This window comes from Notothenia rossii (assembly GCF_949606895.1).
Source record: "Notothenia rossii genome assembly, chromosome: 3".
NCBI lineage: Eukaryota > Metazoa > Chordata > Actinopteri > Perciformes > Nototheniidae > Notothenia > Notothenia rossii.
The window spans coordinates 38397835-38411101 of NC_136901.1; the positions used below are offsets into that span (position 1 = coordinate 38397835).

A 13267-nucleotide genomic window follows, 5' to 3' on the forward strand; every position below is an offset into this window, starting at 1 on the left:
TGTTGCCAGAATAATGATGTAAAAAATATGGTAAACTGTAAACAACTTTACAGAACAACGTGTATATTTTACAGTTTAAAACAGTTGTAATTTACATTTTAAATCTGTAATTTCAACAGCCCTTTTCTGCTGAATTAGCATGATCACGTTGCTATTAAACTGATTATTTCAGTAAGATTTACATGCAGTTGTTGTCTATTGTACATTGAATCCCATTCAATTTTACAGAAAAATACCAAACAAATAAGTAAAAGCATCAGTGTAATGCTGTAATTTAACTGAATTTTCCCGCAAATTGTAATCAAAAGTTGTGTATAATTTAGTGTATTTTGCCGTAGTAATGACGAGTTTTACGGTGAAAGCAACCTCTAACTACTGCAATTTTAATTTTCTGTAAAATGTATTTATTACAATTAAAATGCAGCAAAAACTGTTCTATGAATAACAATCTCAAATATATAGTATAAAAGCGCCTGTAAGGATTATTGCTCAGTGGAAAAAAAAATGCTTTTCCTATACATTAGTCAGATTGAAAGATTTCATTTAAACTACACTGCCTTCGTATATATATATGTTTGACTATTACCAGAAATGTGAAGAATGTAATCCAGGGTACACAGATTAAGCATTTAAAATTAAAAATGCAAAGCTAGATAAACCTCAAGAGCCACTGTATTAAAAATTGAAAAAATTCCAACAAGAACTTGCCTTTCCAAGAATTTATTTTATATATATATATATATATATATATATATATATATATAATAGCAGTGATCAAAAACATCTGTCATTTCTCAACATACATATTGGTAAAACATACAAACTAAGGCTGCACAATAAACAAACTTCAAGCTGAACAAAGTTGAGAGGTTACTTACAAATGATTTATGGGAAATAATGTTTATAAAACAAAAAACAAAACAAAACCACCCAGTGGAGTGTAACACGTCAACATTTTTACACTCAACAGTGATGTCCTGAGCTTTTACATCCACATAAACCAACCGAAGATTGTTTAAGCAACTTCACTTTGTAACAGCAAACCCCAAGAGTGGCTACAATGACCTTAAAATAATAGTTTGACATTTTGAGAGTTACATATTGCATTTTTTTAAATTAGTTAAAAAGAACAATTTAATTAGAAAAAAGGCACTTCAAATTTTAACTACGATTTAAACAATCAAACAAACTGTAACTTGGGCACATCGCCACATGCCATTGATCTTACTGTCCATATTCAGACATCACGCCACTCATGGTCCGAAAGTTCCTGTATCAAGGTGAGGACTCTCGGGTTCACCTGAAGACGGGATGCGCTTGTCTTCTCCACTTTGGTGCCCTTCTCTGGGTTGATGGAGAAAAAACACCTTAAAATAGAAAAACAAACAAACAACAGAATTAATAATGAAATAGCTTGCCTAACAACAACAAAATTCACATCAATCTTATTATTTTGAAGCCAAAATGACAATTATCTTAACCCCCAATTCACTGAAGCAGCTGCTTTAGATTTGTTGCAGTTTAATAAAATAAATTGTTGGATAAAACCCATCCCAAAAAACACATACCTCTGGACAAACTCCAGGGTGGATGCCAGCTCTGACGGGTAGGCGATGTTGAAGCAATAATAGCTCCCAAACATCATGGACAGGGCAGAAACCAAGGAGGGGATGTTGTCCTGTACTATGTTTCAATCCACACTCAGCATGTATCGCTTTGAAGAATAGCATGATCGTCCTAAAAAAGAAGAAAAACACAATTCAAACTAAATTAAAACAAGACTTGTCTTCCTGAAACATTTCCCAAAACAATTTTAGCACATATGTTATTACATTTTAAGGTCTGTTAAATTGCTCTCACCATCAATACAAAAATGTATGTATGTGTATTTGCAGGTTAAGGGGAGATAAAGGGGATAGTTTAGGGGATAGTTCATATTGTTTGAAGGGGGGTTGTAGGAGCTACAGTTTGGAGAAACAGAGAGGAGAACCAGCAGACACAGGGTATATGCAGGAATCCTGAAGTCAAATTTAATACCTTTTAAGACCTTTTTTAAGACCCTTTCCATACATTTTAAGACCTCATCGCAACTTTGAGTTCTAACCGGTTACATTGGCGACACACTTTACCTCAAATTTACTATATTGATTGTAAGATAGCAAAACTAAACAAAGTGCAGACAGACTACTGAAGCCTTCTCTCCACATGAACTTCAACCTCTCTGTGAAGGTCAGGTTTAATGCAGTATGCTGCTTTGTTGCTTCTGTACTCTGTGCTCTTTCATTCCAGTAAAACTCCTCAGAAAACATTAGAAACCAGTATTTGACCAATAAACAAAACAATTGACAAAACTTTGAACTATGAAATATGTTAAACTTTGGTGAGCTTCAGCGGGGTAATCCCATATAGGAGCTCCCTCACAAATACCCAGGGGTTACATTGGGCTGGGGCTGTCCGGGGCTAAGCCCTGGCACATAGGACGATGCTCTGACGTCATCACCCTCACACATTTGTCATATGTTTACAAAAAAGGATATATATGTTAAGACTTTTCTCGTTCTTAATATAGACTATATTTAGGGTCTATATGTGTTGACTTTACTTTAAAATAGCAGATCTCTGTGACCGTATATAGTTTGGCTTAGACCCCGGCCCCACGAGGACGCATACGGTAAAACGCATACGCAAGCGCAAAAAAGGCTTCCTTTCAAACGCATTCGATTCATTAACGTGTCCGTTCACACTAGGCCGCTGCAAATGCTGGAAACGATGTAGTACTATGTCATGCCTGTAAGTGGCGCTGCTGCCGCCCGAAATACACCAAAAGCAGCGAAGAAGAACCCGGAGCATGGTTGCCATGGTTGCCCTTCTGTTTATTCTCCTCGGTGGACGGCGTGTTCTCCTGCTGTATCTCTCAGGTAGTCCACCAGCAGATGAAAAACACCCACCTCTCCGCCTTTTCCAAGGAACGAGGGGACCGTGCGGCAGTTTCCGTAAAAAAAATGTTCCGCCGGTCAACATGTCCCTTAAATTTTAAATCTTCCGTACAAAATTAGGAAAGTGCCGGTCAGAGGTCTTCTTTGTTATTTATTGAGCTTTAAAACAAATTGATAACGACTCTGTTCTCTGTATAATAATATAATAATATTTAATAAACGGTGACTGCCTCTCTTTTCCTCCCCCTCTTCTGACAGCCCAGCAGCAGCAGGAGACGTGGGGAGAGGGAGGCGGGCTCTTTCATCGTTATCAGAAAATGATCATATAGGGCACACACGGAGCCGTTGGACCCCCAGAGCGTTGCGTATGCCGGTCTTCCCACCTTGGGACCCGTTACCGTAGTCGTTTATTCCCCCCCCCCCCACACACACACACACAGAGCGGAGCAAGGCAACGAAACTTAAAATAATAAGCAGCATTTTACGGCGCGCTATGCATGGGGCCGCCTTGTGGGGTTTCCCGACATGTCGTTTCAGTAAATTAAAGGGTGTTTCATGTTGTCGTTGCTGTGGGACTTCTTAATACCTTGGAAAATGCCATTTAATACTTTTTAATACTTTTTTAAAAGCCTTAATTTTCGCTAAATTGATTTATCAACTTTTAATACTTTTTAAGACCCCGCGGACACCCTGAGACAGCTAAGCAATGCACTGCTGTGGACATAGTTAAGCCACCAAAAAAACTAAAACAATATTACTCTTAGTGTATGCTATATTAAAGAATATTTTCAAAGCTCTACCTTGCTGTCAGACAGCTATACAGTCTGTTTCTGATAGGGACTGAAGCAGCAGGGTACATTTGTGACAATATTCTAAATATAGCGTACATGTAAACTGAATTTTTACGTGGCTAAAATACGTTTCGCTGCTGCACCCATCCACAGCTTTACATACGTACCCGTACTCCTGCCTGTTCCTCCAAAGACATGCAAGTAATACACTGACTATGGATAAGTATCCATAAGCATCCAAACTAGCCCTTTACGAGCTTACAGTAACAAAAAACATTGTGCAACATAAACGTCTCAAATTAGACAGAAAAGAGAGAAAGAAGTGGCAGAAAGAACAGAAAAAAAGTAGTGAACGTTTTTACTTACCACACACAACAATGGTGGGAGTCAACTGAACTTGGTCCATCTGTACTTCCCCTGCCAGGCATGTGTCCTCCACATAACAGAACATCGTGTCTTCCTTCTCATCAAAGTAGGACAGTAGAAGCAGCACCATGTCTTTGACGTCTTCAGAACAACCACTTAGCTCTCCTCTCATCACTTTGAACTTGGTTAAAGCCTGTAGCAACCTTTTGCTCTTGTACACAGCAACCGTATTCATGTAGTTCAGGAGTCGTTTCCCCTTCAGATCCAAATTCCGTGTGAAAGTTTCTTGAAGCTCACTTCCTGTGAGTTCCTTGAAGTGGACTGCCATGCCAAGGTCGTCGAACCAAAACGGCCACTCTTGCAGGAGGGATTTTATATTTGTCCCCTGGTTGACTTGTTTACGCTGCGTGTAGAACGTTGACTTCATTAGAAGTTTGACCTCCTCTGGATTTACATCAGTTTGCTTAGACATCACCCTCAGTTTTTCCTTTTTCTCCTGCTGGCTCTCTTCGGTCTCTCCAAGGGGCAGGAATTTTGAATCCCATTTAATGCACCCATAAGTGTCCTGGATTGCTGCTCTCTGTTCAGGAGGGACTTCATCTGTGTCTGACTCGTCGGTGCCATTCTTTCGTTTTCTTATTTTTGGGGTCGTGGATCGCTTCACATTCTCTATCCTATTTTGCAATTGCTTGACCAGAGAGTGATACCCTGGCCCGATCACGTCTCCCTCTATTATGTCTTGAAGAGACGTAGGATACTTTGCCACTATCTTTTTTGCAACTTCAATAGTGTGTCTTTTACTTAAGCAAGTACTTTTTCGCTTCATTTCACACACCAGAATCCGTACCATCTCTCTTCTCATTTGTGGACTAGGTCGTTTTCCTCTGTCCAGTGTCTGCATCAGTTCCTCTGGGAACTTATCCCACGGTATCACAAAGCTATCCATCCAGTCTATATCAGGCCTTTTGCAGCTGTCGGAAGAGGTTGAGGATGAACTTCTGGGTGAATAGGACATCAAGGATGCAGAAGGTCCTGGCGAGCCACCAACAGATGAGCTGCTGGATTCAGGAGTCTGGCCTGCAAAACACACACATATTAACAAAAAGAGTTATGAGGAACACAGTTTTAATGTTTCTATATTTCTGATGCATCTTTTATGCAGGCCACTTTGGGCACTGGTTGCATCCTGTACTAAAATAGTCACAAGTATACATACATCTCAGCTTCCAAGCAGCAAGGACTTTTCTGGCTTGAATTGGCCTCAAAGCTGACAGAAAATCTGCTTCATTAACAAACTGGAAATCCTCATAGGTCTCCACCCCAAGGGATTGTAAAGTCTCTTCCAGAATATCTTTTGTCATCTCTGGAAGGTCAGGCAAGACCTCAGTGATGGCACTGCATATAAATGTTTGCTCCATGTCTGTCATCTCTGGAATCATGGAAGAACGACACTTTTCGGTTTTCAAAATTACAAATGAAAGACAAAGATAATTAGACATTTAGTCAAGTAATACTGTACATACATTATATACAGATAAGAGGAACCTCTAATTTGAGTATAGGGTGTGATTGAGGATGTATACTTTTTATTTCTGTACATTGCAGAACAAAAACTGCTGTCACTTTAATATTTTTCAAATAGTATTTTATCATTTTCCCTAAGCATACATGTGCATTGTTAGAATGGTTTCAACACCACAGTAGCCAATATCGTGTTTATTTTGACAACACACTGTGTTTCAGCGGGATGACTTGGTGCCCGTTAACAATGTATGATGGTAACGGATAAAAATCTACCAAGTCGTTAATGTTAACACATTGCAACCTTGCATTCTGTTTTGTCACAGAGTACAGGTGGTATTCAGAATGATAGTCAGTTTTATGTATATCCATCACAAAATACACAGCTGAATCATTTTTGAATTAAAAATAATGAGCAGTTCTCCGAACTCCATGGACTCGTCATTTTTGGACACAAGGAAAAGCCCTTTTTTATATGATGTACCTTTATACTGTATGTCTGTGGAAACACTAGTATTGTTTTCTGAAAAGCCAAACTCTCTCACTGCATGTTTGATTGAATCACTGTAAAGAATGGAGTAAAAATTACAACTGTCTTTGACTTGCAGAAGTTGACTGCATCCTGGCCCAGCTGAAAGATATGCTTGAAACATCTGATGTCTTTCGGATAAAGTTAGGCAGATGTTTTTAAAGGCCATGTAATGCATCTAACACAGGTGTTTTTTAACATGTAGTTTAGATATCACCAGAATAAAATAAATAAAAATGTTTAAAGTTTCGTCATAATTAAATGACATATACGTTAAAAACCGATGTTGGTTCCGAAGTTTGCCGAGTACGCCCCCGATCACTCCCGAACGAGCGGTGACGTCACACGTGGCAAACATTGCCATTTGATCAAATCAGTCCAAATGGCAAGCAACGCGATAACTTCAGACAGCGACAGCGATCATTCAAGCTCAGATTCGGTGGGTTATCTGGATTCAGTTACAGAAGTAGAGAGTGAACCAGCTAGCCTTTCACTTCAAGGCATCTTGCCTTATAAGTACGAGCCTCCTGCCCAGCAATCGAACAACGAGGCAGAAACTTGTGAAAGAGAAGCGGATTCCGCAGCCGGCGAGACTCGAGTCGGCAATACTGAATGGTAAATTCTGTTTTATTTAATTTGACCTGCACTAAATGTCGATCTTAATTTGTCATCTGTTCCTCACACGTCCGGCAGATATTGTTTTGTTTTTTAATGTTATGTACAATATTCAGGTGTACATGTCAATGCTGTGAAAGCATGCCCACTGCAGATGAATGTGTATGCTGCAGAGAGATCTGGCAGGTGATGGAACAAATAGACAGTTTGCAACCTACTGACCAGATAGCAGAGTCCTGCATCGGGTCGGGTATCCGCGGGTACCCGACGGGTGACCCGCAAAAAAGGTGATTTGCGGGTGGTATTTTTTCAAACGCTTTTTTCCGGGTTCGCTTCTGGGTAAAACAAAGATGATGCGGGTCCGGTTGCGGGTGTTGCATAACAAATATATTTAAACAATAATAATTTAGTTTAATGTTTAAATCCTCAGACCTCTCCTCCGCGGTACCGAGCATAATCATAACCTCTGCAGTGCATCTATCTGCTGCTGAGCGCACCACATTCTGAATGGCTGAGGTGAAGCTCTCTATAGCTGAGAATACAGCATTTTCAATAACTCTTCCTCAAGAGCAAAATCCAACGTCTGGGAGGCTTTTGGTGTCATCCTAGATGGAGAAAATAACCAACATCCCAGGCTTTTTGAGCCAAATATGCAACTGCGTGTGTTAATAATTGCACGTTGTCACTGCTTATATATATGCGGGTTCGGGTCGGGTTGCGGATCATGTGCCGGCGGGTCGGGTCGGGTTGCGGAACTAATTGGCAATATGTGCGGGTAGCGGGGCGAGTTCGGTACTGCACGTCACGGGTGCGGGGTGGGAGCGGGTCTTGAAAATCAGACCCGTGCAGGACTCTGCCAGATAGAAGACACCGACGAGAACCCAAGGTGCATTATTAGCCACCCAGGCTTTAGAGAAGGCTGTCTCAGTGTTTGGACACTGAAAATAGCGTATCTTCAATACAAACAACAACGCAGAGCAGTTGATGGCCCACTACACCAGTAAGTAAATATTGATTGACCCAACTGCCTATTGCAGCTTTGCTTTCATATAATACTTTTAGTTGCTACAGATATGGTACACTTTTAAAGATACCATTAAACTCTTTCAAGCAGTCAAAAACAGCTTGGCTTTTATTTTTTCTGTGTATGCAAGTTCAATGTATGCTTGGGAAAAGAAACAACTACACATGTGAGGAAATATATAAGAGGTCTATGATTCTGTCAAGCAGTCATGTATAACCTCATATTTATTTTGTACAAGTAAAATACAAATATCATGTTATAAGCCAATTTGTAACCATTGCTACATAATAGTAGGCTACTACATAACATTTTATTTTTCTCCAAATATATTTATAATCTGTATACTTTTTTTTCATTAGGAAGTATCGATATACAGCTTATCGACAGTTTGTACGTTGGTGCTGGGGTGTACTCGGCCCAAAAATCAGAGTCCCGCTGCCTGCATGTGCTGTAACCGAGATACGGAAGACTTTCCCTGAACCGGGAGGCCGCTATCAGGGATTTCAATGGCCAAATCTGTAATTTGACATAAGTCATGCAGCTGAACTGGTTAAAATGGTTTCGCATGATGTAAATAATTTACAAAGTACATCATTTACAATATTATTTTTCCAAAGAAACATGTAAATATAACAACATTTTCCAAATCGCAAATTTGTAAGATTGTATTAATTTACTGTTTGATAAATAAAAAAGGGTTCTTTTGTTAATTTTTCACTTGTAACATTTTATCTTTATTGCAGTGTACATTAGTCTATTTTGGTGCGAGCCCACAAATAATTAAAAGTGGTAAAAATAATAAAGATATTCAGACGTAATTCATTTTTGGCCTTACTTATTTCACTTCAACTTTTATATATTTCAGTCACTAGGCAAGTTCACTGTACTCTGGTGACATTTAGCTCAAGCTGGCATAACACCTGTAGTAACTTAATTCTGACCCGAGTTTTGTGCACAATCTTCCAGCACCCATGATCAATGTTTATAGCAATCAGGAAACATTCACAGCTCACAACTACACATCGCTTCCCCATCATGAATTGTTAGATAAAAAAAGTTTAGCGAGGTCCGGTTACACATATGTTGAGCGAAAATAGCGGAAGGATACAAAACAAACAATCCAGACGAGGCTGGTGTTTGCCACGTGTGACGTCACACAGCTGGGTTAATGGCTGGCAAGCTTTTCGCTACCGGAGCGGAATAACACGGGAAAGTGGCACACATTTCATGTTATTTGGGGGGTATTTATGGAAAGAATCATTGATGTTGATATGTCAAATGAAACAGTGGAAAGTGATGAAGCGATTTATTAACACAGAATAACATTTATTTTGGACATTACATGGACTTTAAAGTTTTTCAAATGCCTGGCACATCTCTTGAAGTAGCTGTGTTTACTTTCAAAACGCATTGTCCATACTCTAATCAAGGGGCCAAATTTCAAGATGAGTGCCGGATAGGGTCTCATGAAATGGTGCTTTGGTTTTAGTGGACTCTCAGGAAAGAAACACTTCCTTGTTTCCAAATATTCTTGGATTGTAATGTCAAGATAGGCTACCTGTGACAACGAAATCTTTTGTGCACAAATCAGATCAACAATATCTTTAAGCTGGAGAGTCAACTGCCACACATCATCTTCTGGATTTTGCACTTTGTCTCCAATTAATACAGGCAGCAATCTTAACAAATTCCAGTTCTGAATGGCTTGACCTGAGAGCTTGAATACGTCAAGAGTTGACAGCACAGGGCTTAGTGAGAGCATCAGATCCTTTGTACTTGAACTGTTTTATGCGCCGGTTCAAAAGTGAATATGTAAACCATTTCTTTTTCTTAATAAAATACTTTAAGTACAGTGCAACATCGTAGGATAAGACACCCTCAAATATGTCATGGCCTAAACAAGGTGGGAGACCTGGCTTGCAAACATGAAAAGATGTCAGAGCATTGAAGACAGAGTTTGCCTTTATGCCTTTGATGTGTGGACTGTCTTCAACTTGTAGATCAGCAACAGCAGAATCGTAACCTTCGGGTGTGCGCTGTGGCCCACATACATTTGGATCATCCCTCTTAAACTCACTTTGTGTGATTTCACAGTACCTGCAAAAGTACTTTGAACGACTAAAGTTTTCAGTGAACCCACCAATACCGTGTGAACCCAAGTTATCACCCGCAATGCAGTACAGAGCCCCTTTGACCATGTCTCCAACTGTTGTAACTATTCCATTTTCCTCCAAATCTTTGAAATCCACTAACATCTCTGAGAACACCTTAGCAAATCCAAATTGTTTTAGGTCATTCTCTCCACACAATAAAACCAGGGACATGTGATCAGTATTAGAGCGCACATGAGCAGGTAGATTTGCCACAGAAAGATAGACTGCAACAACTTTGTGTTTTTTCCTAGCAGAGCCAAGGGGGTTGACAATTTCAAAAGCATCCTGGTACAGAATTAGCTTCAGGCATCCTGGATTTTCAATGAAGAACTGGTTGGACTTAAAGTTGTGTCCATCACTTATGTCACCAAAAACATCTGAGTCTGTTTCACATGACTGCTGTGACATTGAATTCTTCCAAAATTCTGATTCTAATAAGCCACTTACTGTTTGTTTCAGAGGTATGTAGTAAGCAAACCTTTGTGTCATATTTTCATCATTTCCTAATGTTACTTTTTTAGGCTCTATGTATTTGAACATCTTTTTGAATGTCTGAGCTCTTGAATATGTTGTTCTCAGTGGTCCCTGGTGACAGACTGAGAACAGATCGGAATCCTTCACACAATCACAGATTTTAGCAATAGCATCATCAGTTAGAGACATGTCATCTTTTAAAAGTGAACGTAGTTTACTTAAAATGTAATCCTGTCCCAACTCATGCACATTTTGCATCTCTTCGACAATGGTCTGTATTGTTGAAGCTGGAAGAAGGAGCTGCCCTTGCAATTTTAAGTAGAATAAGCATACATTCCTAAGATAGGTCTCATTGAAATGCTGTGTCAAATCAGTGCTTTCATTTGTTGTTGCATCATTTGGGCTCTGGGAAGCATCTTCATGTGCAGAACACGGAGAAATGGCTTCCCTGTACATGTCACTTATGCTATCAACAGAACATGCTCTGTGTTTTCTGGACATATGAGCAGTAAATGACGATTTCACAGTGAAAGTATTTGTACAACCAGTTACTGGACATAACACAGGTCGTCCCTCCACTATATGATCTTTTAAGTGGGATATAAATTCTTTCACTGTTTGAAATTGGCGCGCACATAACGAAATTGCACATTTCAAATCTGTAAAAATGGCTCTAGCAGTGGCTGCAGGCACATTGTGAATCCGATAAAAGTGAGCTTTAAAAGATGCGTAAGTACAAAATGTTCGCTTGCAGTTCGTGCCAACACATTTGAAAAAACACTGGGGTTCGTTCCTATGCACTCTAGAATGCAGCACATAACCCTTCAAAGTCTGTAGCGTTTTGCTGCAAAAACGGCAGGTAATCATTTTTAGGGGTTCCTATGCAATGCAGAACATAACCCCTCAACGGTTAGCTTACCAGTGCTACAGATGTGATCCTCCGCTCATGTGCACACAGCTCCACGTGGTCCGTGGCAGGCAGACTTGAGGCCGACTTGGCCGCGTAACCGTTAACCTGCAAATACGGCAGGTAATCATTTTTAGCACGCTAACACGACTGCCCGTTAACTTTGAACCCGCTCAGATGTAGCTTCAAACCCCCCGCTTCACAACAGCATGAATTAAATGAAAATAAAGAGTTCAGCTTTTAGCATGATACTTCAATAACGTTACCAGACTATTTAAATTAACTCCCGGTCAGTAGACGTTATAAGTATGACTGCAAAATGCACTCAATCACAAACAGAAGTTAGTATTGTCCTGACAACACACCGTGTTATAATTGAAGTTTGAAAAAAACAAACGGTTAGCTTACCAGTGCTACAGATGTGATCCTCCGCTCATGTGCACACAGCTCCGTGGTCCGTGGCAGGCAGACTTGAGACAGACTTGGCCGCGCACTGAGCCGTAACCGTTAACCTGCAAAAACGGTAGGTAATCATATTTAGCAATATAATAATAATATAACTGCCCGTTAAATTTGAACCCGCTCAGATGTAGCTTCGAACCCCCCGCTTCACAACAGTATGAATTGAACGAAAATAAAGAGTTCAGCTTTTAGCATGATACTTCAATAACGTTACCAGACTATTTAAATTAACTCCCAGTCAGTAGACGTTATAACTACTATGACTGCAAAATGCAATAAATCACAAACAGAATTGTCCTGACAACACACCGTGTTATAATTGAAGTTTGAAGAAAATTAACGGTTAGCTTACCAGTGCTACAGATGTGATCCTCCGCTCATGAGCACCTGCACATAGCTCCGTGGTCCGTGGCAGACAGACTTGGCCGCGCACTGAGCCGTTAACCTGCAAAAAGTGGCTGCTCCCGCGATAATTAAATAGTCCAATGAAATAACAGAAACAAACTCTACTGCTCAGTAGGCGTGTCTCAGTTCAGCGGCCGTTTCCTTCGGAGGCTGCGTTCGTTGACCGCTTGCGTCACTTCCGCCGAGAGGCTGTCCCAATTTAAAAAAAATACAAAACTCAAAAAGTAGATTTACCACTGTGTGGACGGGCCGTTAGTGGCGCGTTCGATTACTGTTTGGGCTGTCTGCCGTGGGCTGCATTCCACTCCAAATAGCCGGGCGGCCCGAGAATCCAAACGCCAGCTGTTTTATGGATTCTCATTTAATTTCCAAAAATGTCTCAGTACTGGGTTATTTCCAATTTCAAAATAAACATATGCATTAAAAAAATAGAAATAAGAAGTAAGTATATTATAGTATATTCAAGAATGAAAAAATATAAAAAAACATGATTTTAACACTGTCATGTTGTCATTTTAACTGTATTGTATTGTTTTATGTATTACAGTTTTTCTGTGTTCAAACCAAAGTAATCTGTAAATTATACAATGAAATATAATTATTTTTAACATATTCTTAATGTGAATTTAACAGTTTTGTTTGGTTCAGTACTTTACGAAATATTACTGTAAATTAAACACTGCTTCATTGTTTCTCTATTTACAGTTTTTTGATGTCGTGATTTTACAGCTTTTCCCTGTTAATTTCACAGACTTTTTTTACAGTGTACTCATGTGCAATGCCTTGTTTTGTTTCGTTGTTTTCTACGCAAAAATATCCCAATTTGGGATCAATAAAGTACCTCTTATCTTATCTTAAAAAGTCGACAGTTATATATACTTAAATTAAAAGTATTGCATAAATAACACATGAAGAGCCTCTACAAAATGTTCAGTTCATAATTTTCCACAAAAACTAAAGTAAAAATAAGATTATTTCAAGAGTTCCTTTGGTTATTCCCTGGTTTTATTTAAGATGTATGAAAATCATCACGGATACAAGCGTCCGAGATGGGTTCTCTCCGCAGGGTGGCTGGCGTCTCCCT

At 39.5% G+C, this 13267-nt stretch overlaps 1 protein-coding gene across 3 annotated transcripts; it reads right to left on the reverse strand.

Moving 5' to 3' along the window:
• Nucleotides 1–884: 884 nt before the first annotated feature.
• On the reverse strand, nucleotides 885–12394 carry LOC307031085 (uncharacterized protein). 3 transcript variants are annotated; one of them, XM_079667859.1, is made up of 7 exons: nucleotides 12131–12394; nucleotides 11725–11828; nucleotides 11329–11424; nucleotides 5310–5522; nucleotides 4094–5170; nucleotides 1569–1737; nucleotides 885–1367 (listed from the first exon to the last, which is right to left on the reverse strand). In XM_079667859.1, the coding sequence occupies exons 4-6, from the start codon at nucleotides 5518–5520 to the stop codon at nucleotides 1691–1693; spliced, it is 1335 nt and encodes a 444-aa protein (XP_079523985.1). In that variant the 5' UTR covers nucleotides 5521–5522; nucleotides 11329–11424; nucleotides 11725–11828; nucleotides 12131–12394; the 3' UTR covers nucleotides 885–1367; nucleotides 1569–1690. The 3 variants fall into 3 exon arrangements, with proteins under 3 accessions (XP_079523985.1, XP_079523984.1, XP_079523983.1); XM_079667858.1 differs by having other exon boundaries at nucleotides 5310–5544; XM_079667857.1 differs by having other exon boundaries at nucleotides 5310–11424.
• Nucleotides 12395–13267: the final 873 nt, after the last annotated feature.

Excerpts from the sequence above, each read along its gene's own strand:
- LOC307031085 (XM_079667857.1), bottom strand. The coding sequence starts at position 5,592 with ATGTCTAATTATCTTTGTCTTTCATTTGTAATTTTGAAAACCGAAAAG. Across the intron at positions 5,171-5,309 it reads TGCTGCTTGGAAGCTGAGAT|GCCAGACTCCTGAATCCAGC; the intron begins GTATGTATACTT and ends TGTGTTTTGCAG. Across the intron at positions 1,738-4,093 it reads TCCCACCATTGTTGTGTGTG|GACGATCATGCTATTCTTCA; the intron begins GTAAGTAAAAAC and ends CTTCTTTTTTAG.